The 22,318-nt window shown below is 38.7% G+C and overlaps 2 protein-coding genes across 4 annotated transcripts in view; both read right to left on the reverse strand.

Moving 5' to 3' along the window:
• znf704 (zinc finger protein 704) overlaps positions 1 to 4,068 on the reverse strand; it is a 69,510-nt gene extending 65,442 nt beyond the window's left edge. For both annotated transcript variants that reach the window (XM_015379626.1, XM_015379625.1), the window contains exon 1: positions 3,489 to 4,068. In XM_015379626.1, coding sequence (XP_015235112.1) covers positions 3,489 to 3,734 — 246 coding nt within the window. In that variant the 5' untranslated portion in view covers positions 3,735 to 4,068. The remainder of the gene's footprint in view (positions 1 to 3,488) is intronic.
• Positions 4,069 to 10,205: 6,137 nt separating this feature from the next.
• pag1 (phosphoprotein membrane anchor with glycosphingolipid microdomains 1) overlaps positions 10,206 to 22,318 on the reverse strand; it is a 68,756-nt gene continuing 56,643 nt past the window's right edge. For both annotated transcript variants that reach the window (XM_015379637.1, XM_015379636.1), the window contains 5 exons: positions 21,954 to 22,050; positions 21,520 to 21,689; positions 20,924 to 21,355; positions 13,556 to 13,615; positions 10,206 to 12,120 (listed from right to left, as the gene is read on the reverse strand). In XM_015379637.1, coding sequence (XP_015235123.1) covers positions 11,779 to 12,120; positions 13,556 to 13,615; positions 20,924 to 21,355; positions 21,520 to 21,689; positions 21,954 to 22,050 — 1,101 coding nt within the window. In that variant the 3' untranslated portion in view covers positions 10,206 to 11,778. The remainder of the gene's footprint in view (positions 12,121 to 13,555; positions 13,616 to 20,923; positions 21,356 to 21,519; positions 21,690 to 21,953; positions 22,051 to 22,318) is intronic.

Here is a 22,318-nt window from a genome sequence, read left to right on the forward strand (position 1 = left end):
GATGATGAAAATACTAAAACCCTAAAATAAAACATCTGCAAGATTGTGGTAAAGGTAAAATCAGAATCAATATTGGTTGAAAATAATAGCTATTGTTGAGCCCTGATCTAAAGACCAAAGGATTGAACCCAAAGTAGCTCTACTATGTAGCATGATAACAAAATCTTACATGCATGTCTTAAAGTTTTAACTAGCATGCATCAACAATCTGAAAAAATAAACAAATATGAACTTCATTCATAACTACGCCTGTTCGAACTGCACTAGGACTAGCATGGACGGTTCTAGATAGGGGCCATCAGGGGCCAGTGCATCCTGTATAACTGAACCCAGCTCCCGTAATGGTCTCTGTATGGAGAAAAATACTCCACAAAATTTAAACATGGATAAGTGAACAAAAATAATTGGTTTTTGGTGTTGATCTGAGCAGCTAGACAATTTGCCAATGGCATGAGATAATTTACATTTAAAATAAGAAACAAAACCCCAATTAACTTATTTCAAATTAGTTAATGCAGTTCTAAAATCTAATTATCTTGTTTTTTTAAAAACACAAATACTTATCCTTTGGCAGATCATGTTATTTACCTGCTTAAATTAACCCATTAAACCTTAGACTATGAAATAATTGACAGAAAACTCTATTTTTTTTTAAATTAGAGTTGTTATTGAACTTTCAGACAAATTACAGTTAAAGTTAAATTATACATTTTGCATTTCTGCATAATCTGTTTTATATTTTCTACATGTGTCTTAGTATGTAATTCAAAGTTTTCAAGAACAAAAATGTAAGGTATCAAATATGATACATTTGGCTTCAAAGGGTTAAGGAGAAAAAAGGACTTGATAAAATTTACTTTTTCGATCAGTTTTTGTTGTTTAATACTAAATCAATTACTTATAATGATAATGTAAAGGCATGTTGCATAATTTGTCTCTTGGACCAATAGATGTATTTTCCCTTTGCAGATTACTTCAACAGTTATTTAAGCTTCACTCGAACGGAGATCAGATCAGAGTTTTCATGTAAGATCAAGGGTCTGCAAGCTTGGTTTCAAGGCACAGTTAATATAATAAGTGATGCACTCTTTAACAGTTGGTTTGGTTTTCTTTTTTCTTTGGTATTCTTTTCTTCTATGCCCCACCTATAAATTTAATTGAGAACAACCACAGCCAACCAATGAGGTCAGCCAGCGCCGGCCAGCCTGGGATCTCTGTCGCTCAGCCTCTGTCAACAACTTTGCTTCTTTGACTCCTGCGCTGTCTGACGCTTAACACAAACAACAAGTGCCAGCACACCAAAAATAAGCCGGCCTTCTTTCAAAGAATCAAGAAAAATCTTTCTTGAGATATAAAAACACACTTTTTACAACCCAACTAGTCAACAAGTGGTACCCAGAGCTCCTGCCCCCGAGGCAAAAGAGGGGGCATTCATTTGCAGCACTGGGCTCGCAGCCAAGCATCCAGATTCTTAGGGGCATGCCACCGGTTGCCAACCTGGGGGTGCCTGCTTTATTGGCTGTACAGCTGCTACTGCTCAAATGAGACTGCAAACCCTCAAAAACATGCCTTGGTCCAAGGTTTTGAGAAGTTGGGTCTTACAAACACACACCAGAGGGAAATTACAACCATACTACACTTTGATGCACACAAAAGGCAACACGGACCCACACGTGAAGCTACTAACAGTGCTCAGCAGACTCCTCCTCCTCTGCTTTATGGCTTGTTTTCGACCGTGGTGGGAATTGAGTCTGGCTGAAAGAGACTTGACCATTGTGCTGCGATCCTTCTCTGCACATTGCCTGCACTGGTGGCTGCAATGGTATAGAGCCAAAGCTTTTGTTTGCACAAAAACTGCATGCAAACATGTAATGGTACAGAAATAGTATAAAAATCACTTCATATGTGACACCAATATCTGACACACAAGCAGGAGGAGGTAAGAATTTCTAATCTGTGTGTTGAAAAATAGCTGATTACTCAGTCTTTAGTCATTCTCCATCCCTCCCTCACTAGAGGGAGAAAACAACACATGACAAGAAACACTGGACTGCCTTCTCCGGCTCATACAGACTTTATCTGGTTAGGATTGTGTAATTAGGTAATCATTATGGCCTCATGTTTGGATATATTAAGAAATACCCTTAACAGGATCATGTGGCTGTACAATAAGGCTGCATGATCTACTTCTAATCTGCAAAGATTTTTTTCTTTTCTTTATAGGCATAGATTAATACCTAGAGCGGCACACTGGTAGGGGTGTCCCATTCAAGCTTTCTATTGTTAATTTTCAGATCCTGCCAATGGGAATGAAGCATCCTACATTGTTCTGGCCACTGGCAGCTGGCAAAAAGATGCCTCTGAAAAAAAAAAAATCATTGTTCTATACAGAAACTTTACTGAATTTGAATATCTCCAACTGTAAAAGCTATGAGGCTTAAAATGTGATAGAGTTGAGATCAAAGAGTGATCCAGATTAAGTTTATTCTGCACCACAGAGAAATTCAATAAGATGAACATTGGTCTCAATAAAACCTTTATTTTAATTTGTAAATATAAAATTTGCACAATATGAAAGTTTTTTTTTTTTATTGTAGAGCTGCATAAATAAATAAGTTAAAACTAAAACATATAAAAAGAGAAAATGCGTTTTAATTTCTTGGATATTAGTTGTGCTGTTAAACAAAATAAAAATATATTATCAATAATAATTATCCCAAAGTACGCATAAACTTTTTTTTTTCAAAAATCTAAAAGCTGAATATTTTCTGTATAAAATAAATGAATGAAAGATTATATATTTCCAACCTAAGAAAAAAAAAAGTAATATTTCCTCATTTTTGAAAAGCTGATCCCCGATCAAAGCAACATTTATTTCTATTTTTCCGCAATTTGATGGATATATGGGGCACCAGCAGCGCGCAATTCAAGCAACAAGCCATCTTCTACCATTGTGTCAACTGAAGCTATTAAGTGTCAGTCTGCATACACGGACATACGCGCTCAAACGACGCAAACTGGACCCGGTGGATGCATTTAAACGCTGCATGCAGAAAATGACTCGCGATTACCGTTTTTCTGCAAAATTGTACAAAGAGTCCCTCACATCGGTCCAAAACGCTGCAGCTGTTTTCAGAGCCTGTTTGTTTCCTTCATATTACCCACCCTCCAGCCCACATAAACATTGCGCAGGCCCCATCAAGCCCTCTTTGTCCCACATACGTGTCACCGCCAAAAATGACATGACAGCCCATTATTTGATAAAAAATAAATAAAAATCATGCAATGCAATTGATGCATTAAATGTTTTGGACGATGCACGTTTGGTTTTAGTCGATTATAGATGTGCAGAGAGCGGCGCTGGGGGCTGACACCGTTAAATCCGCTCCGTGCAGGAAGCGGTTAAACGCTGCAAAACGCCGCAAAACAACAACAGAGGAGCGCAGCCTGCCGGTGGCCCGTTTAAAAAAGAGAAAGCAGAAACAGACCTTCAGGCTGGATTTAAGTGGTCCTTTGGATCCAGCGGCTATCTCCTCCTCGGTGAACTCCTTCAGGCTTCCGTCCTGCATGAGCACGGTGTAGACGCTGCGCCGGGCTCCAGCGGCCGATGCGTCCCTGTTTTCCTGCTTGACAGCCTGGACCACTCCTGTCACCGGGGCTCCGTCCCCCGTCGGGCTCGGCGCATAGACGCGGCTGCCGAGGATCGAGCGCTTCACCAGGCGCCTTGTGTGCATCTCTGCAGAAAGAGAGAGAGCCTATCCCCGTATTCAAACTGACTTTAACACATCGGACGCCGAAACGCCGCCGGTAAACAAATCGTCGGGGAAAAAGCAGAAGACCGCAGCGTTAGGACTACGAAAACCTGGGGAAAAAAGGTCGAAAAGCAACAACATGCTCAGAGGAGAGGCGGAAAAAACTTCCGAACTACGTCTCGGATCCGAAAGGAATCGAATCGAATAACTTTGAAATTTGCACCATAAGGCATGAAGACGAACCCTGAGCAGCCTTCACATTCAGCCGGCTACCGAGCTTCCACCGTCCGACCTGTTTGTTTTCCCTACTGCTCCGAGCGAACTGCGCGCAGTTAGAAAAACACGGAGCGATCACAGCCCACCTAGAGCCCAAACAACAGTCGTTCACGATTACACAAAATGACGAAATAATCAAGTAAAAACGACCTAAATAAACACCCACAACTTCAATTACGTCGAGTCGTGTAAGTCTACGCCGAAGAACTCATCGCTGCCCTGCTTTATGTGTTGAAAATGACTAAAATGTGACCGCATGATGACCCTGGTTCCGGCACGTCTTTAAATCCAGTCCGAGTTTTCACTGCGACCGAATGGGGCCTCTACCGGCAGATCGCTGCCTGTAAACATGTGCGGTCCGGCAGCCAAGGCGGGCTCGCAATTGGACGATGAAGCACACGCCTCCACGAGCCCCCACCTCTCCACCCCCTCCTTTTCCTGCAAAGGAGGGTAATGCAAGTCTTGGAGGATGTTCCATTCAAAACAATGACGCAAGGATGGAAAGAAAACGAGATGGGAGGGTGGGTGGATGAAGGAAAGCAGAGAAAAAGGGAAATTTGGGCTATAGAAAAAAAAAAAACTTACACGAGACAGACAAGCTTTATTCCTCAACCTACTTGTAGATGAATGTGACCTACTTTTAAAGTACCATGGGGCTGGGAAATTTCTCTGATCTGGTAGAAATAAAACATGTAGTGCAGGATGCTAAGTGAATCTAACAATTTCAGAAACTTGTAAAACTGTAGATTTGATCAGTTTATATATTACCTTTAAACACTTTGCCAAATCAGAAACACATAAAAATACCAACCTGAATTGCTACTTTTTGTTATTTTCTTATAGACTATAGGTTTTCTGTATTTTAACCAATTTAAAGAAGCACTAACCACTTTAAATAAAAAAACTTTTTGTCATGCAAATGACAAAGAAGGTAGTTTTTCTTTGCATCCAAATCAGTTACCAGGTTCAACCTAACCAGCCATCGGCTGTATACAGCCATTTCTTACTGACCTACCATGCATCACCTCTGATCCCAAAATCCAATATGTCTGCCTCAAATGAAAATATTTACAGCTACAGCTGAGTAGCAGGAGGCTCGCAGCACAGTACTAGTTTGTTTGCACTTCTGAACAGTTGTTTCTTGCTTTTTCTTTTAATTAAGCAACAATGTACAACATTTTACAAACAAAAAATTAAAAAACTTGTTAAGGTGCACCTTAAAAATAAAATCTACATTTAAAATATAAACAGGTAGAAACTAATTCTAATATCATCACAACTGCTAGTATCACAAAGAGCCATTTAAGTGGAATTAAAACATGTATTATATATTTATTTGTTAACAGGTACTGCTAACATATATAGCATTATTATTAAATCCCTTATAGTGTTCAAGCATGGAACTGCACCCTCTCTGGAATATTTCTGGTTTACTTAAACTTATTAATTTTTCATTATGGTTAATTTGTTTAGATTTACATTGAGATATTACCTAAACATCTGAGAACAACTATTGGTACTTTGTGAGTAATAGATTGTTGTATTCGCATACATGTCAGTTTCCTTTAACTATGAGAGTCTGAATTCACTGCTTAGATAAACGAAGCCAAAATGTTTTGGGGTTTTTTCTCCCATGTCCTTAGTCTAAAGACAAAAGCACATTTGATGTGAATGTATCATAACAAATCTCCATACTTTGGTCAAGTACAGGTTACACTATGACAAACAGCCCAAACCCCAAACAAACCCTTACTGAACCTGGCTTTCAATCACTAAATTAGGACTTGATTTCTAAAATTGCTATTTTTATTTAGTAATTAGCCTTAAATGGCCCGATTAACATCAATATTCTAGGATAATTAGGAATATTTCGTAGAAAAAAGAAGATGCTAAATGTGAGACAAAAATGCTGCATAATGGACCAGTTCTCAGTGTGTGGCCTGAAGAAGGAAACCCTTAAATCTGAGATGACCCGTCAAAGTGATCAAACTTTATTAAATTATTTTTACAAGCACAAATACCAAAGGGTGTTGATTCAGCACAAACAGCTATGTTTATTTATCCATTTAGAAAGTGCAATACAAAAGCAATGTGCAATTTATACGCCCCACTATGACAAATCTTTTACAGAAAATATCATCTGAAAGTAAAATGATGCTTGGCTTTGAGACACTTTTACAAACAGAAACTGGAAAATGTGGACTGTGTTTATGTTCAGTCCGATTTCGAGTTGATACCACAAAATAAAACCCGATCTGGAGATTCTCATTTTCTTTTTTTTTTGTGTGTCGTTAACACAAAAAAATCTGGTTGTTCTGTAAAGGGTTATTCCGAGGGCAAAGGATTAGACTGCAAATAGCATCATGAAGGGCATGAAAGTTAGACATAGGGTTAGATTATAAAATGGCCTTGCCCACCGTATATATATATATCTGGTCTCCTATCCTCGATTTGTTCTCTTTGGTCAGCTGATCAGCTACTTTTGTCAGTACCGAGAACAAGGCCTAAGCTCACAGAGGACCTTCTCTGTATTCGGTTCCAAACTCTGGAATAATTTGCTTCTAAATATCAGGCAGATTTCCACTTTGCAATTTTTAAATCTCTTTCCAATTCTCATCTTTAGATGTTGGAGATTGGCCTGTTTTCCAGTGTAGTCCTGTTTCTCTGACTGTGACTAGCTGGATGTGCTCTCTTCATCCTCTGACATGGGAGCTAGGGACAGAGCTCATCTGCTTGACTGTGCCGCCTTTTATAGTTGTTTTTTCTATCTCTGCTTCTGTCTCCTTGAACCCCAGTCGGCCTCGGCAGATGGCCGCTCACACTGAGCCTGGTTCTGCTGGAGGTTTATTCCTGTTAAAAGGGAGTTTTTCCTCTCCACTGTTGCTACAAGCATGCTTATTGTGCGGGATTGCATTTGAGTCAATGAGTCGATGCACTCAACTGGTTTTCCTTAGATAGAAAACTTTGGTGAACTGTAAAGTGCCTTGAGATGACATGTGTTGTGAATTGGCGCTATATAAATAAACTGAATTGAATTGAAATCTTTTCTCTTTGATGTTAAACCCTCAAGGAGATGTTCATGCTCCTTGATTTTGTTTTTTCTTTTATTTTCTATAAAGTTTTTACTTATTTTTCATATTGTTTTTATTATATTTAGTGCTTTTAATATTGTTTCTATTATTTGCCTTTGTGCAGCACTTCAATCCTGTTGGTTTTTAAAGTGCTATATAAATTAAGTTGGGCTGGATTAAATGAAACAATATCTCACACTAAACCCCTAATGGTGATGGTTCAGATCAATACCTGACAATAGAAAGTGTTTGGAACATCTACAGACAGATCAAGACATGAAGGTCCACACTGAGCAGCAGAAGAGCATTAATCAGAGAGACGGCAAAGAGGTCCATGTTTACTCCAGAGGAACAGTAGAGATTCACAGCTCTGGTGAGAGAATATGCTGACAGGACATCTGTTAGTCATGCACTCTACAAATCTGGCTTCTATAGAGGAGTGGTGTCAAAAAAAAAAGAAAAGGAGAACAGACCAAAATCTAAACCTATGGCCTACACGCAAAGCTGTGTGCAAAGGAAGATTAACGCCACACATCTCCCAGAACACACCATTACCACGGTGAAATATGATAGTGATAGCGTCACGCTGTTGGGATGCTTTCTCTTCACCGGGGGACAAGGAAGTCTGTCAGAGTTCATGGTAAGATGGATGGAGCTAAATACAAGGCAATCATGGAGGAAAACCTGTTAGAGGCTGCAAAAATCAAAACAAAACTTGAGATCCGATGGATGGCAGGAAAAGGACTTTAAACAAGCTAGAATGGATCTGCTCAGATATAAATATCTATGTTAAGATTTTGATTTTGATGACGTTGACTAAGCTTGAGCAGATTTGGAGCGAATAGGGAAAAAGTCAGACCTGTAGTGTAGGAGTAATACTCGCAAAATATATATATATATTTTTTATACAGAATTGACTAGAGCAGCCTTAATTCTCAGTATTTATGTTTATGTGAGCCACCATGTGTAATTTCTCCACATCAAAATGATGCACTTTTTTATTTTGGTCTAACACATAAAAAAACAACAACTATAAAATACATTAAAGTGTGCTTAGTGACATATGCCGAAATGTGAAAACTTTTAAAAGCTAGGCATTAAACTAGATGTTAAGTTTGGAAGGTTGACATTAGTTTGATTACTCGTATCTACTATGATATCAGCTTATCCAATGTTTATTAATATAATAATGGCATCAAAAGGTGTCTAAATATATAAAAAAATACATTTTAGAGCCAGATAATACAAAGAAAACCATATATTTAATCATAATCACAGTTTAATATCAGAGAAGTATTAATGCGATCAAAAAAAAAGAAACGCGCAGCAACAGATGTGACTAACTGGCGAAATGGGCCTGGCCCTTAGATCAAGGGCGGGTCTCACCACAGGGTTGTCTGCTGCCTATTTAGCAGGAACAAAGGTCCTCATTACTGGAAAAGAGAAGCCTAAAGACGATGCACCAGGAGGAGGGGGTCCCCCTCTCCTTCCCATCAGGGGAATCTGTGTGTTTATATGACCAGGACTAGACGAGAAAGGAGTTTAGGTCTTTTAATGTATGTTGTCCTGATTAGATTTGCACTACAACATCTCCCTTTGGCATTTGCTCAGAGGTCCTTAATAGCATTCTGAGAACATTAAATCCAATTGCATGATATGTGGCTACATTGCTGCAAGCGGGTGCAATACTCTCAAATTTTTCGTTTTTTTTTTTTTTTTCAGAAAGGAGACTATAAAAACACTCACTATATGAGAGAAATATGCATTTTCTTACTTATCTTTATATTTAAAAAAAACAGGAGTGGAATGCATGTAAAATACTTCCTCAAAGGTCGTGCACTGGGAGATGAAACAATATTTGAAATAATATACATTTAGAGATCGATTACCGGCAACAATCAGGCTGGATGAGCTAAAACCAACAACAAAAATAAGCTTCAGGATGTCTCAAGAGAGCAACTGACTGGAGATAATGTAACACTTTAATAGTCGGATTTGGAAGGAAACAGCTGACAATATTTATCTGCAAAAGAAGATACTGTAGTAAACAGAATTATAAATACAGCAAAATCACAACCAGGTAAACATATTAAAGAGTTTGTGTTGTTTTTTTTTTCCATATTTATGTACCAAAATGATCTTTTAACACTTGTACCAAAATAATTGTACCACCTGACGCACATCTGCTTTGTTAGTTACTACTTTGTTACAATTAACTAAAGAAAATACAACAAAATAAGTTGAACATTCAGAACTTTTCTTAAAAATATAAAAAAATCATACTACTCTGGACATTGAACAATTGAGTACAAGATTACATCACATTTCCTGTGAATAGCAGTCGGTTAAAGGAGTGCTCTAACTACATACATGCCTCATCTGGCATTTCGTCAGCATAAGCTGTTACATAGGTGGATCTAAAATGCATTATGTGCTAAAATTTTACAGGTACAGACCTTCTGGATTCATTAGCATCCATATTAAAGACATGTATAAAGAATTAACAATTAAGCTTTTTATTGTGTAAGACTAAAAAAATGAAAAGATGTTTCAATTTTCATCAGATTAAGGAAAACGCATGTTAAGGAAGTTATTAGGTTTACAAGAAAAAAAAAATCTAAAAGTTTCTAATGAATATTTTACTTTTTAAATGATCACAGCATATAGACGTGTTACTTAAAGTGTAAGAGTTTTAAAATATCAATTTAACTGTAATATTCCTAATAGAATGAAAACAAATTTCCTTGTGGGAAGAATGGTGTGAGACAGAGGCTGATTTCTCTTAGGCACTCGGGGAAAAACAGGAGAACAAGAAGTTCAAATAAGCCAAATGTTTTTACGTGTCAGAAAATAATTGCAATAAGACTAAATCATCCCTTATCTACAGTTAGATCAACTTTTTATATTTTTAACATTACTGGAAGGACGAGGAAGTGAAACGAGGCCTCTTGTTTATACAGGCTTTCTATGGATTTTGTTTTAAGATTTTACACTTAAGGCTCATATTTAAACATTTCTTTTGGATTTTTTATCAACATTTTGGACATTTGATTAGGAAACATTTCCCTGGTTGGGTTTTATGAGCCGTTTGATTCTCAAATCTAGATTATGTGGTGTTGTAAAGGGATATTTTACCACATTTTGGCACATGGACCAATTTGGATCAGCTCTCCTTTTTATAAAATCTCTTCAAATAACTGCTTGTAAATCTGCAGTTAATTATCCTTTGATCAAGGTGGATACTTTGATATCGCTAAACCTCTAAGCTTTCTATCAAAACTGAACCAAATGTCTGGTGATTAAGCTGGATCTGTGGTTCCATGGCATCTAAGCAACTAAAAATATATAAAATTATTAGTCTAAGAGGGTCTTAATACCAACATAAGATTAATTAGCTTTTTTTTTATTTACTGGATGACAATAAATAAAGTATGCGGCATTTTCTTTATCTTGTAGGTTATTGAATATGTTCATTTTAGAAATAAAAAGCTTTGTTGGATTATACTCAGTAAGAAAAATTGATAAATTTCAATGCTTTTCAAGACTAAAAGGAATTCTATTTATGTTGCAAACTATAATGGAAAAATAGATTAACTAAAGCTCTTTTGCAAATACTTCAAGTGAGATTGTGAAATAAAAGTGAATGCATTTTTAAGACTTTGAGCACATCTTTAACAGAGATGCTAATAAATGTGGAAGGTTGCTATGAGGTGATAAAGTCTGCAGTACCATTAATCTAATTCAAGTGCTTTGAAGCAAAGTGAAGACTGTACCGAGAAGATTAAAAGTTGCTAATAAACAATACAATAAGGTATGCAGTGTCATTCAAACACATAAGTACTTCAATGTTTGTGAAAACTGACATCCTTACATTTAAAGTAAAGGAACACGTACCTAAAACGCTTCAAACCCGCTTTGCGCTTTCAGCAAATTTCAATTAAAATGCCAGAAACTTCAATAAAAATCCTCTCACAGACACAATCAGAAACATTTCACGATTACACAATTACATTAATAAACATTTTCAAATAAATATGATTTGTACAAAAACCCTATCCGTTTAAGGAAAGTCCAGATGTACAATGAAACCCTAAGCTCGAGTGAAAAATCACCCTGTTTTTCCTTCTCAGTGACGGTTTTTCAATCTTTCAGACATCAAGCCCAGAAAAGCAGGGAGCTGTCACTGATGGAGTATGCGACCAAATATCATCGCCGTTTGGTCGTCAAATGCCTCTTTTCTTTTCCTATCAGAAACTACTTCACAGGAACAGCTAGTGAGAATGCACAGTGAAGGTGCTCCTAACCTGACAAAGGCAGACCTAGGACACATTTCGGCGCTTAAACAAAATATGACTCAAAGTTTGACAGACTAAATGCTGCAGAGAGGACATACAGATAATACAGTTAGTGACTGATTTATACGCAAGTTATATGGCACTAGATTGATATCTTTTCATCTCTTCTGATCATGTGTAGAGAATATGTTGAGATTGGATAATTTAATAATCCAGAGTTCTTAAGGCCTTGCAGTACCGCTTTCACTCTGATAGACAAATATGATCAACTGTACCGAAGCAGTAAAGAAGATGTACACTTATGATGGAAGCAGTTTGCATCAAAGGCATCCTAAAAAGCTGCTTCAAAGTGCTACTATAAAGATGCAACCTCAAGCAGTCGACTCAAAGGCGAGACATTTCCCGATCCAGACCCAGCTCTCCAACACTTTCGTAGTCAGGTTCTGGCTTGGCGTTCCCGCCTACGTGATCATCGTCCGAGCTGCCAGTTTTTGGGATGCGGATAGATTCGTAGCCGGGATCTGAGCTGTCATTATGAGGCATTTCGCCTGTTTGGGGGTCGTCAGGTTGAGCGTATAGGTCGTGGACGGTGGCGTAGAGGTCGCTTGAGGACGAGGCCGGGACCAGACCTTTGAGCTCGGCGATGCTGCTGTAGTCGTGCTCTTTGTCTTCCTCGTTAATGGCCTGGTCGCAGTTTGGCTTGTTAACAGTAGAGTATAGCTGGGACTGAAACATGGACAAAGAAGAAACAATAAACACATCACACAGGACATAATAGAGGTTTGCATGACATCGCACTCATGAGCATGGCCGACTCTAAGCAGGGGAAAAGGGTGGCCAGTGCCCTTTTTAGAACTGGCCATGTTCTAAAACACGGCTCTCCACAACCACTATTGAGCATTTTTTCTTTGGATAAACTTTATATGCACAATTGCACTCTCACAAACAACTACAGGTGCTTGATTCCAGGTACTCAGAGATTCACTTCCATACAGAAAGCCCACATTCTTATCTTCAGGTAACACAGAGTACATGTCAGACTAAATAATATTACTTCAGCAATAAATTCAAGGTGTTACTTTATTGTATGTCTCGTACCATATCCGTTGGTTGTGCTGTTCTTATTACATCTTGTTGCAGGTGATGAAGCAGACTGACAATGTTTTATCATTATCTCCCTTCTATCTCCTCTTTATTTCATCTTTTCTCCTTCTTTTCTGTTTTTCCTCTTCTGTTCTATTTACATTGCAGTGTCCATATAATCTATAATACTCCCTGCATAATTATAATAAAGCAATTTATATGCATGAAACAAGCGGAACACTATGGCCATAGCCGTACTGCTCCACTTGTGAAAGTAAAATCTGTTGGGCTCTTTTTGGCATCAAGACAATTATTCTTGTTGCCACATTGCCAGACAGGACACTGTTAAAAAAAAACAAAAAACTGGCCATGTCCCCCTGTCATGGTCCCTTTACTAAAGACATAACACATAATAATTTATGTTAAATAAACAATGACATCCACTGACACAGAAACCACAACTAATAAACGATGATGCAAAAATTCAACTGTTGCACTTTTAGCTTTGGTGTTATTAAGATACGATCATATTCTTTTATCTGCTATGTCTAAGAATCTTAAAGCAGATTATAGCTCTTAATATTCTTTTTTCTTTCTGCATTTTTTTTTCTATTCGCTTTGATTCTGTTTTATTTTCCTATATTTTAATCATGTAAAGCACTTTGCATTGTCTTTGTACTGAATTGTGCTTTACAAATAAATTTGCCTTGCCTTGACTTGCCTTTTGGTTTCCTTAAACTTAAATGATTAACTGTTTTTGGATTTATTCTTTTGAAAAACCACTAACCTCACTTTGCCCCCCTTGGTAAATTTGGTCTAGAACCACCACAGTTCATGTGACAATGTAATTGTTATCAAAGATCCTTAAATAAAATCATATTTTAGCTACACTTTCTGGAGAAACACATTTTTTTTTTTGCTGTTTTTCATGTCAAATTTCAAAAATCAACAACTGTTATCTACAGGAAAGTAAAATAAAAAAGCCACATTTGACTTTCGAATAAAAAAAACATACTGTGCTGCTGTCTTAGAACTGAAAAAAGGCAGGCTTGGGACAAAGAGAGTTGTACAGACTTACAGCGTTATCGGACTGTGGATGATCTCCAAACTCCGGCGGAGGAGACACAGGGGATTCTAACTGTGGAACAACACAGAAAAAAAGATTTAGATGTGAAAGCAAAGGAAGGAGAAGAGTCCATCCAGAAGTGTGGCTCCAGAGCCTTTTAAGGGTTGACTTTATTAAGCGACACATCGATGGTTTTCTGTAGGCAACATGTTCCTACAAAAAAAAAAAATGCTTTGAAATTTGAGGATTTTTATGATTTTTTTCTTTATTAATTTCCCCTAAATAACTGGGTAAACATGGGTAAGATTTTTTCTTTTCAAGAGACAAAAGAAAAGAAAGTAAAAATAAAATATGTGGATCCACAACACGGGTAGGACCTGGAAAAAGAGCGAATTGATCCACAGCCTCCTTAAAGAGGATTAAAAGCAACAGACTCTTAACAAAAAAAGCCAACTAAGACTTTCTAAACAACAGCAATGGAAGACAATTACGGAAGAGTTGCACTTCTTATTGAGCTGTATTAATAAAACATGCCATCAAGATATCGACTGCGTCTCAAAAATGCATACTCTGTTAAAAAAAACAAAAAAAAAAAACCTGTATGAATGCCTTGGAACGCTCCTCAGCCGATCGATGGTGAAATTCAAAACTATCCCCGCTGGCACAAGGGGAAACATGTTCAGCATCTGCTGCGATACATTCAAAGTGAATGTTGTACATAACCACCCATTCATTAAAAAAATTATCGAGCCAAAGTCGATAGAGAGTGACGGGGAAAGGGATGCTTTTTCTGCTCGGCCTCTGTCCACTTTGTCTGATGATCGATGAGGCAGCCATTAATCAACAAAACTCATCAGACAAAGCACTTCAAAAGTCTAACGAGGATCTCAATATACCCACCGGCACTCACTAAGCGGTTTACATCATGTGGAAAGAAAAAGAAAAACTGCTTCATCCAACTCGATGCACGGGCAGAAATTTGAATCACGTCTACGGTTGGAGTTCCCAAGGTCAAGGTTGATGGATGCCAAGGTGCAGCTCTTTGTTTTAGTTAAGTCTGCCTCTTTGCGCAAACCACACTGTAGAATACAGGATAAAAACCAGCACAGAGTTCATCCATCAAGCTGTCCAACCCAGCTGTATGTCTCTGTTTCTTCACGTGTTTCTTCCTCAGAGCGTGAAAATCAATATGACTACTTTATGGATGGCGCGTATTTGGAGACATGATTACTTTTATAGATCCGACCTGAGCTCGACAACGCGGAAGACTCTTTTATCATTTCACTTTAATTAGCCAGCCAATTAGGCAGAATGCCCCCTGGGGGGATATTTGTAGAAAAACAAGGATGCAGGTGACTTTTAGCCCAGTCGGTGCAGCCTTGAAGTGTGTCTCAGAATAAAATATAGCCTCAAAACTTTATCCTAATTAAAGGGGGAATTTAGTCTGGAAATAAAAGCGACTTTCATTATGGATTTTCAACATGAGGGCAAGAGAACAAGCGCTATAAAAATGGGATTTCCTATATATGAAATAACCAGAAAACCATGGCGATGGATGTTTGTCTTTGGTCGATCCAAAACTAGACGTAACCAACCGACAGATTAATATTTTGACGTCCAACAATAAGCTTGCTTGTTTGTAAGTGAGAGCAGATTAGGAGTGTGTGTTGATGTTGCAGGCACGTACAGGAGATTTAATAACATGCAGGGCGTGCAGGAAAGACTGCACGCTAAGCGGATTACAGCCGTCTCAGTAGATGGACGGCTCAGGTGTCAGCATGTCAGTCACAAGCGACGTCCACGTCGACAGATGCATACATCCGTCAGTTTGAGCATATTAGCTGGGATATGTAGCGTGCCTGTGGTCACTCAGCAACTAAAACAACTAAAGAAATTTGAAGTAATGCAAAAAGCATGGGTTATATCGTCCAGCAAATTTGTGTTGGAATGATTCCCTTTAGCGACAGGTCCACTGCCGTGTTGAGTGATGAGTAGAGCACTGTTTTCCTGGTCTACATCCCAAATGTATAACCCAGCAGCCCACCAGCAGGGTCAAATTCATTTCCTGCCTCTCGCGTTAAGAGCCCACAGGCACTAAACGACTGCAAACATGCATTGCTGCTGCTGTATATGACAGTTCAATAAAAGCTCACCTTCACAGCTTTACAGGGACTTGAGGTGCTTGGGTGTTTTTTTTCCACCAAGTTAAGTAGTGAATATCTTAGTGTGTGCAGAAAATAATAAATATATATATATATGATGTAATGCCCTACAAGTTTAACTCTTTTTTTCTTTTCGTTTTTTTTTACTGGAATGGCAAACATCTATTGAAAGGTTAAGAAAACAATCTCCCTTTAATTTTGTACATTTATCTACAAAGGATAATTACAGACTCTAGTTAGCTTCTTTCATTTTGCTACATTATTTTGATAATAATGTTGGTGTAAAATAGTAATTACTAAAATTGGTGTAAAGATTAAAAAATATTAATATATTTATTGAGTCTTAATTTAGCATTTAAAAACAACAAAATAGGGCTGGTAAATTAATTGTATTTGCAATATAATCACAATTTAGTAAAATGCAGTTTTCAAATTGCAGAGGCTGACAATTTTTGTCACATTGCATTTAACAAAAGTAAGACACCAAATTTCTTACTGCAGTCCTTTCAATGGCGGTTATACAGTTAAAGTGTGTTTGCTGCCACATAGAAAGGTAGACAGAGTTGCAGCTAGTAGGCAGAGCCATGCATGATAGTAGAAGTAAGCACTTTTTACAGTAAAGCCGTGCAACATTGGAATCTGGACAAGCAAGCTTTCAAGGTCATGAAAATTCTGAAACATCGCTCAGCTTGTCGTTAGTGCAAAGGAAAGTTTAAATAAAATTGGAATATTGGTTACAAATAATCAAAATGTAGATTTGGGCAAAATAGTTTAGCCCTTGAACGATGTATTAAACAAACTATCATAAAATGGGAACAAGATGGGATTAATGGTTTGTTTGGAATTTCCAACCTCTACTTTGAAAATTTCAACAGGAATGGCCCACAAAAGTCACAATAATTAATCTGAAGGTCTGAACACTCCACGGTGGTGCAGTTTGTAATTTCGCCTTGCAGAAGGAAGGTTCCAGGTTTGATTCCCGGGCCCAGGGTCTTTGTGCATGGGGTTTGCATGTTCTACCTGTGCATGCATGGATGGGTTCTCTCTGGGTATTCCGGCTTCCTCCCACAGTCTAAAAACATGACTGTAAGGTTAACTGGCTTCTCTAAATTGTTCCCAGGTGTCAGTATGTGTATATGTCTCTGTGGTGTTGTGAACAACATGACCATACCTGACATCAGCATTTAAGCTGATTGCTTTTCGCATAAACAAAAGAATCTTTTTATGTTACTCACAAAACCTTAAAGGTTAGTTTATGCTTTTAAAAGCATTTAAAAGGCCACACCCCACTGCACGGCGTCAACCCTTCCAGAACGCACACCAAGAAATATTCATAACTATAAGGACATATTTGTGCAGAAAAACATTGTGCTTGATCAATAGCATCTACTGGTGTGGATTTGCAAACATAAACATCTACTGATATCTTAACATTTTTTATTTTTTTTATTTTATCAACAAATTTTGGAAAGAAATGAGTTGACTATCGCTGATGGATGACACGAAGATGCATTGAAAATGTTGGGAACAAACAAACTGTTTTCTGCTTCTACATATGCTGCAGTCTGCGGCCTACACGGCCCCCTCAGAATATTAGCTACAGTGGGGAAAAGTCATGCAGAGATTACATAGCTGCAAACAATGTAGGCAACGCTCTGAAGGTGGATGCATCAAGCATAAACCAACCATTAGTTATACATAAAGGAACACTTTCCAGTGCTTACAGGATGAGATATTTAATCACGTTTACATGTTTAAATGCAAAAATAGTGTCCATATATAGGGACGAAGAATACTAGCTTTCCAACTTTCAGTAAAGAGAGACCAAAATGCTGTGAACTCTGAGATTACTTCACTCCAACTTTCTAGTTTCCTGTTAAATGCAGAAAGAGAGGCAAAGGCCAAGAAACAAAACGACTAGTTTGTATTTTATTCTACCCTTTAAACATCTTTGTCGTCTAAAATCATATTTTTCTAACTGGAAGAGGTTAGGATAGACTTGATATATTCATCAATGGAAGACTCTAAGCCCAGTGAAGCTCTACAAGTACGGAGGAATTCATTGGTGCTTCCTTCCTCTATAGACTTCTGTTAACGGCCAATTTCCGTTCCAGCCAATCAGGCCTTTTACACCACCAACATCCAAGAACCTTCAACTCAAGGCGTTGCGGACAGCCCCCTTCTCATTGCGGTTGGCACCATAAGTCAGCCTGTTTCTGTGTTAAAGAGCAGCCACCTGATGGGGGGGGGGGGGCTTCTCTAATATATTTACATCCAGACGTCTCAATGTTTGCACAGATGATTTGTGTGTCAATGTGTCTGTATTTAAGAGGCCCCAGACAGATAAGGACTTTCTATGTCCCACATCATCCATCATGAAGTCTGGGTAAGTGACAGTGACGGGGTCCAGCTGGTGATCCCCAACACACACACACACACAGATATACAAATACTTGGTTGGGGCAAGACAAATGGCAGGCAGCTCCTGCTCATACATGGGTGGAAACCGCAGGGAGCGGCAAACACTCCTTGTTAACCTAACACGAGGGAGGAACCCCCCCAGCCCCCAGTGCTGCAGAATATAAGTAAACAAACTGTGTGATATTATCAGACTGTGTGATATTGGAAATGGTGGAAGGACAAAAAGACACGTGTAGCAGAATACATTTGTTTGCTGCTGGTTGAAAGAACACATTCTTAGGTATGCGTGTATGTGAAAGTCTGTGGAGCTATACTGAAAAGTGTAAATAAGCAGAAGCTTGCTGGATCAGGATTTATCCCCGGCGTAGGGGTCAGGAGGGGTATTATTGTTCCCGCAACAAATAGGCTACTGCAGAAAAAATAAACAGAAGAGCAGCAAGCTAGGAAAAAAAGGTTTACAAACAGCTGAACTTTATTATATAGGTGAGGATATGTGGATAGATACAAGGCATAAAAGATTCAAACTCTATTTTTTCCGCAGTTGCGTAAATTGAAAGAAAGAATCCTATAAAGAGCAAAAAAAAACAAAACTGTAATTTTAAGCCTTGAAGTTGGGACTTTCATTTAGACCCTCACTACGTTTTTTGCTGAAAACAACTAAAGCTCAGGCTGTTTTTTTGACACATTTCAGATCTTCAGTGGATAAATTATATTAGATGACAGCCCTCCATATCCCTGATTAGTGTGATGTTTCCCACCTCTCTGCAGGAGTGAAAGGAAAGGGAGAAAACACCTACAGAGTATGTCTAACAAACAGCTTCAAACGATCACTGTATCAAACAGTACAAGTCAAACTGCATGTAAAGCATTATTTTTTGTGGGCTTAAATATGTACCTAAAAACATGCTGCACCAAATGTTTTAACATGTTTTAGAAAAGTGTTTTTCTGCCTCTGTCCACAACTTGACAACAGATTTAATACCACTTTGTAACTTATTTTGTAACAGTTTTAAGTCCTATTCTCCAACATTAGACAAAAAAAAAACATCTTGTAGAAAATAATTGATAAACATTTCTAAATATTGACATTCACACTCATGCAATAAACTACCATGACCGACCCAGTTATACTGTATGCAAAATAGTTTTTCACATAACCCTATGCTGCAATATATTGAGATACTATTACTTTTTTTAATAAGTGCACAACAATAATATCCTTTTTTTTTTATTAAATGTATCCCAGTTTCATTCAGATCTGTTTTGGTGTTGGAACAGATGTGGGTTGTGTTTGGTTTCCATTAAAAAACATAAGTTTGATGCACCCTTGCTGAAGTAATGAAGTTTAGTATAAAAACTAAACCTGCAACTAACAAATGTTTTTTTTTATTTATTTTTTCTAGAGACTACTACGAGAAACTGATATTTAATCAGCAGAAAGGGAGGGAAATGCAAATGACAGAAAATAGAACTAACTTTAGAAATCAGAGTAGCAGCTTTGCTATGATCTGCTTCTTAAAATGATATGTAGCCAGAGCGTCAAAGCAAGCTTGCTGAGTGCAGCTCTACTAGAGGTGTTCATCAGTTTTAACCTCTTCAATCATTCCCATCTCTTCACATCACATCTCTTGCTCTCATCCTTTCTCCTCTTCAGAGCCATTTCTTCCTTATCATCCCATCTTACACTACTTTTCACTCTTTGCTACAGAGGGCTTCATCTGTATGCTGCTGGCCTTCCCTATTTCACTCCCCCTTCTATCTTACCATCTATAACCCCAAACCCTTGACTCTTTCTCCTTAATGCCTTCCAGTCCTTTCACTACTTTTTTGAGTCAATCTCACCATCACCATCTCTATTTCATCTATCTTCTCTGGCTTTTCTAACTCCAGCTCCTACTTGCAGTCCTCTCCTCCATCTTTCATTCGACATTATCAACATTTTTCCCTCTTTGTGCCATAGAAGCTTTCTGATGGCCTTCCTGAAGGATATTTGGGTTTAATGTTTTTATTTTTCAGGTTTAGTTAGACTTCAACCACAAGCTAAATGTTAATGCATTTTATTGGTTAGGATGTAAAATGGAAGTAATGCATTGAAGCAAATTTTAAGAAAATATTTTTGCAAGCATTTGGGGTTGTTCCGCAACTACGATACCCCTAAGAAATCAAGTCCAAACGGACACCCCCACTGGGAAGAGGCTTCGCAGCATTCAATGCAGGACTAGCAGGTTCGGTAACAGCTTTTTCCCCGCTGCCATAAGAGAACTGCTGAAAATTCTAGACTGTGCATCACACTGATAACATCACACTTGCACTGCATGGTGAATCTTCAACATGTCACTACTTAACTTTTGCACTGCTCTGAACCTTCCACATCAATTCTACATGTTGTTTGCACAATGTTTACATTTTGATCACTGCTGCACTTTATAAATGAAAATGTTCACTTTCACTGCTAAGCTGCTGCTCATTCACTGTCAGAAAGCTGCATAAACTAAATTTTGTATTGTATAAACTGTTTGTATACAAAATGACAACAAAGTTTGTCTAAGTCTAAGTCATTTAGCTTGATGTAGTGTTTTACCCAGATAAATACAAACATTTTTGAATTTTATGTGTAGTGGAAACACAAACGATCCAAGTCGCTCTTAAAAAAAGATAAAAACTAAAAAAAGATTAAAAGTGTGCATTTTTAGTATTTAACCAAATAAAGGCTACTTGTCTTGTGTTGAAATTCCCATAAAAAACAGCCATTTGTGGTGTTTAGTAAAAATCTACAGATGTCAAATGCATTCCTTACCTCTCCGTTGTGCAGCCCAGCCCCCTCCCCACCATTCAACACCAGTGGCTGATTGTCGTTTTCATCCAGGACCTTCATTGGTACTGGCGGTGGCGACTCTTCTTCTGGCTCGTCTGCAGGCTTTTGTGAGACAGCGGCAGCATTATCGGAGCACCTTTTGGCCTCCATGTCAGCGCTGTGACGGCTCTTCTTTCGCAGGTCCACGGAGGCGTACTCCACCCCCTCGCACAGCGGGCCTCGCTCTGGGGTGCAGGGGCTGGGGTGGCCGTTGACAAGGGCAGGGGCCTGAGGTGGAGGTTCATTGGGGCTCGGCTGGATGCCACCGTTGGCGAGGGAGGATTGCAGGGAGACGTCTTTCATCTCCTTGACTGTCTCATACAGAGAGTCCTCAACGCTGACGTCTCGAGACGCCACCTCAATCTCCTTCACCACCTGGGTACCACACAGACTCATCACTTTGCTTTGCAAGTTACAGAGCAACAAGAAATCTTCTGGTTTCTCACTGTGACATCATTTTATTGACCATACCAGTCTTACAATGAAAGTTTCATTTAAACGTAGTAAAAACAGGAGGTAAGGTGACTTTAAACGCTGACCTCATAGGTGCTGTCTCCTGAGGCGGGGGGTCTGTCCTCCGTAGGGCCACTGCCAGGAGGGAGACTGGGAAGCTCTCTGTCCTGAGGACATTTAGAGGACCTGAGCTCTGATTGGCTGGAGAGGAGATCCTCTGACAACTGAGGGCTGGTGTCCTGCGTGTCTGAGAGGACTGTTGATTGAGACAAAAATATATTTTGGTTCTGTTGCAAACAGGATTTATTTCTCTTTGCTGTCATGCATCAAGAGAAACTACTGACCCCTCAGGACATGGACTCTAAACAACCACTGAAAGGTATGCTTATACATATGCAACTAAGATGCTTGCAGCAAATCCTTCAGGTCCAACCAGAGAGGTTATTTTCCCCGCAAACACTTTGTGAGAGTTTTCCCTTTGTGTCATGACTTCATGTTGAGGCTACATGTCTCTGCTTACTTGTACCGCTGGTTAGAGGACCGTTGTGAGAGCTGCTGACTGCCGCGTCAGTCACTGGACTGTCTGCTGATTGGCTGATCATCTCCCTCTCTGACACCTGCACAACAAAGGATGAGATGATTGTCATTGCAGGGAGAGCTCACCTCGCCACGGAGCTAAAACCAGTCAGTGCTCGTCCACGCTTGGACAGAACGGGTCACTCTCAAACCTCAGTGCAAAGCAGAATCAAAAGAAGCATGTATAATGTAAAGAAGGTTCTTCATCTTTTTTTTGTATAATTTTCTCATATCTGCAGCACCAGCCCATTTTTTTTCCTGCTTCCCACCCTCTTTTATCTCTTCTTCCCTGAGCTATTCTGGTCACAC

Source organism: Cyprinodon variegatus, unplaced genomic scaffold (assembly GCF_000732505.1).
Source record: "Cyprinodon variegatus isolate N-32 unplaced genomic scaffold, C_variegatus-1.0 Scaffold196, whole genome shotgun sequence".
NCBI classification, from domain to species: Eukaryota; Metazoa; Chordata; class Actinopteri; order Cyprinodontiformes; family Cyprinodontidae; genus Cyprinodon; species Cyprinodon variegatus.